Source organism: Octopus bimaculoides, chromosome 3 (assembly GCF_001194135.2).
Source record: "Octopus bimaculoides isolate UCB-OBI-ISO-001 chromosome 3, ASM119413v2, whole genome shotgun sequence".
NCBI lineage: Eukaryota > Metazoa > Mollusca > Cephalopoda > Octopoda > Octopodidae > Octopus > Octopus bimaculoides.
Window position 1 is genome coordinate 68,280,781 of NC_068983.1, and position 3,471 is coordinate 68,284,251.

The window sequence follows — 3,471 nt, forward strand, 5'->3', positions numbered from 1 at the left end:
TTTTATGGGGTTTTAAAGAGTTAACTGATTGAGGAAAGTATTATATGGGTTCTCATGTTTAAATTCTTTCAGAATTTTATCTGTGGTAATATATACTTTCCAGTGCCCATGGACTGGCTCTTGTGTGAGTGACACATGAGGTTTTTCGAGCGAGATCGTTGCCGGTGCCCCTGGACTGGCTCTTGTGCGGGTGGCACATAAAAGACACCATTTCGAGCGTGGCCGTTTTCGTGCGGGTGACACGTAAAAGCACCCACTACACTCTCTGAGTGGTTGGCGTTAGGAAGGGCATCCAGCTGTAGAAACTCTGCCAAATTAGATTGGAGCCTGGTGTTGCCATCCGGTTTCACCAGTCCTCAGTCAAATCGTCCAACCCATGCTAGCATGGAAAGCGGACGTTAAACGATGATGATGATGATGATGATGATGATGATGTCTCACTCTACATATAAGTCCATTGGCAACATGGTTTATGGTAGAAATGTCTTTTGCTGCTGCTTCTGTTGTTGTTATGGTTACAAGAGCTAACAATGTCTGTGGACTGTGCACTTGTTAACACACTCACTCACAACAATGTTTATAGTTAGAACTGTTGTCCTAGGATATCCCCAAGTACCTCCTACATAAATAAATCTATAATACAAATTAGCTGATCATACAAAGCACTTGACTAAAGTTTATTTTATCTATAGCCATAACATCTTTATTGTGAAACATATTCAACAAATTAGATTGAAAACATTTTGAGGGACTTTATCTATCTGCTATACATTCAAACCACAAGATTATATACGAGCTCCTTCACTGGTCCATTTTATAATAGTTATTTGTAGTAGTAGTTCCTACATAGTAATGCCTGTAACTGTTGTTTGTGAGACAGTTAAATGATGGTTTACAGACAAAATAGTTAAATTTTAAGATTTATTTATTACATTTTTCTTATTTCAGGAAAAATTAGTTCGGTTTATCCTTGCATGTCAGGATGATGAAACTGGTGGTTTTTCTGACAGACCTGGTGATACAGTATGTTTGATATTTTTTTATTTCTTTTTTCTTCTTTTTTCTTTTGAGTTGATACCATAAGCTGAAAGTATCATAGTATAAGAGAGCTTCTCTTAGTTTTCTGTGTACTAAATAATCATAAGAGGGTAATTCTTCTCTGTGATAGAACAGTCTATTTCAGATTTCAACCAATAGGATCCTAACACAGGGAGCTAAATTAAAGAAACACCTGTCTATTATACAATGCTGTCTTCCTCCTTACTACTAAGAATAGTGAATTCTGCTTCTTGAAAGAACTTGTTTACTACTAGGTGGACTGTGTCAATGAGAGTTAAATGCCTTAACTCTGGGAGTTGTTTTATGAATTTATTCAAATTTAATGGATGCTGTGCCCAAGAGGTTACACGATGGGACATTAAACCTGGAACTTGATGGTTGGGAAAGCATTGGTGACATGAAGGGCCTCTGGCTATAGAATATATGCCTCAACAACTTCCATCTGACACATGGAAAAGTGGACATTAAATGATGATTATATACATGTGTATATATATAATGTATGTCTATGTATATATATCACCATGATATATATATATATATAAGAGAGAGAGAGACGGATGAATGGGTGGATGGACAGATGGACGGACTAGTGTGGGGGCAGGGCATGGAGTCAATTCAGTAACTATACAGGCTCTCACATACAATGTGCCATGCATCTAATTTATTTATTGTAACAAATGCTTCAAAACCATTATAGCACCAAACTGCAAAGACAAACATTTATGTATAGAATACTTTTTTTAATTTTGAATAAGGAAATGATTGAAGGCTGTAAGAGTTAATTGTTAAATGTAAATTACCACTTAAGATATCATTTGTTTTATTGCCATATGTTTTTTTTTTTAACTCTCCAGGTGGACCCATTCCATACACTGTTTGGTCTTGCTGGACTATCTCTGCTTGGTGATAAGTCTATCAAAGAAGTGAATCCAGTTTTTTGTATGCCCCAGGAGACTATTGACAAGCTTGGCATCAGACTGCAACTTCTCTCACTTTGAAACAAATCGACTTCCATTCTTAATAATCAGACTTTATTTTTCCAATACAACCATGTTTTATTTATTCATTTCAAGTTTGTACAGCTTCAAACTCTTTGAACTATATTTCAACAGCCCTAATCATTGTGACAAATAAATTATATGTATATAATTTGATATAGTGCTCATTATCATGATCATTGTTTTAACATTCATTTGTCTATGTTTGCATGTGTCATATGAAACTTGAAGGGTATCAAGTGTATTTTCTACAGCTTGATACCCTTCTTGTTGCCAACCATCACTTTTTTAAAGTAAATATTTCCTCTAAACTTCCAAATATGAACTATACAATGGGTGGGTATGATTGCATGAAAGGTTTCAAATGAACAACACTGTCTGTATGACAAGTTCACTCATTTATAACCAAGGCATGATTTGATGACAAGACTTACTCTCACACACACCTTTATGTATACAATGGACTTCTTTCAATTTCCCTCTACCAGATCCATTTATAAGGTGCCATACAGTGGAGCTGAACCTGAAACCACTTGTCAGAGAAACATATCATGCTGCTAGGTCTGTTTTAGCATGGTTTCTGTAGCTTGTTGCTCTTCCTAATACCTTCCACTTTACAGAGTGTACTGGGTCCTTTCTTGGCACCAGCACTAGTGAGGATGCTTTACAACCTGTTAGACTAAAAGACATAAAGGGGGCCCCCATAACTGAAGGAGAAAAGGAGAAAGTGAGAGGATTTTAGGCAAGATAATATGTAGGGGTGAGGTTTATAGTTGTGAGAGTAACTGAGTAGTTACTTTTAGGTGAGGGAGTATTAGAGGAACAAGGGAAGGGATTGGTGTCAGTAGTTAGGGAGAAAAGGAGAAACAGAGAGGAAAGAGTTGTGAAGTGGGTTATGCACATGGGCTTCATGGCTATTCCACATTATAAGATGTGAGGGAGAAGGAAAGAGAGAAAATAGATGAGGGTGGCAAGGGTCTAGAGCAGGACTGCCCAACCTGAGGCCCGCAGACTTTCATCTTGTGGCCCATTTGATACTTTCTTGAAGTATTGTGTTTAATTTCAAAATAAAATTGTTTGTGTAAAACATTTGTTTCAAAATAAAGTTAAGATTTATAAGTGGCAATAAAGCAATGGCCTACAATTTTATAATTTTAAACAAATGAAAAGTATGAAAAATTAATGATTCTGTAATTTGATTATTTGACTATTAATGCATAAAGTATACAAGCGGCTCTCGAAAAAGTGTCTGTGATTAAATTTGCCCACAATGTAATTCAAGTTGGCCGGACCTACTCTAGAGAGAGCCAATTAGAGCTGTAGGGGCCATGGAGGATAGGCCAAAGAAATGAGAGGGTGTTGATGATAATATCTAGTGAAGTAGGGCAGGGAGATGTCATATGTATTGACT

At 36.6% G+C, this 3,471-nt stretch overlaps 1 protein-coding gene across 2 annotated transcripts in view; it reads left to right on the top strand.

Annotated features, from left to right (window-relative positions):
* The window catches only part of LOC106872089 (geranylgeranyl transferase type-2 subunit beta), a 17,034-nt gene extending 14,818 nt beyond the window's left edge, over nt 1–2,216 (top strand). For both annotated transcript variants that reach the window (XM_014918947.2, XM_052966204.1), the window contains exons 9-10: nt 949–1,023; nt 1,917–2,216. In XM_014918947.2, the coding sequence (XP_014774433.1) occupies nt 949–1,023; nt 1,917–2,060 (219 nt within the window). In that variant the 3' untranslated portion in view covers nt 2,061–2,216. The remainder of the gene's footprint in view (nt 1–948; nt 1,024–1,916) is intronic.
* Nucleotides 2,217–3,471: the final 1,255 nt, after the last annotated feature.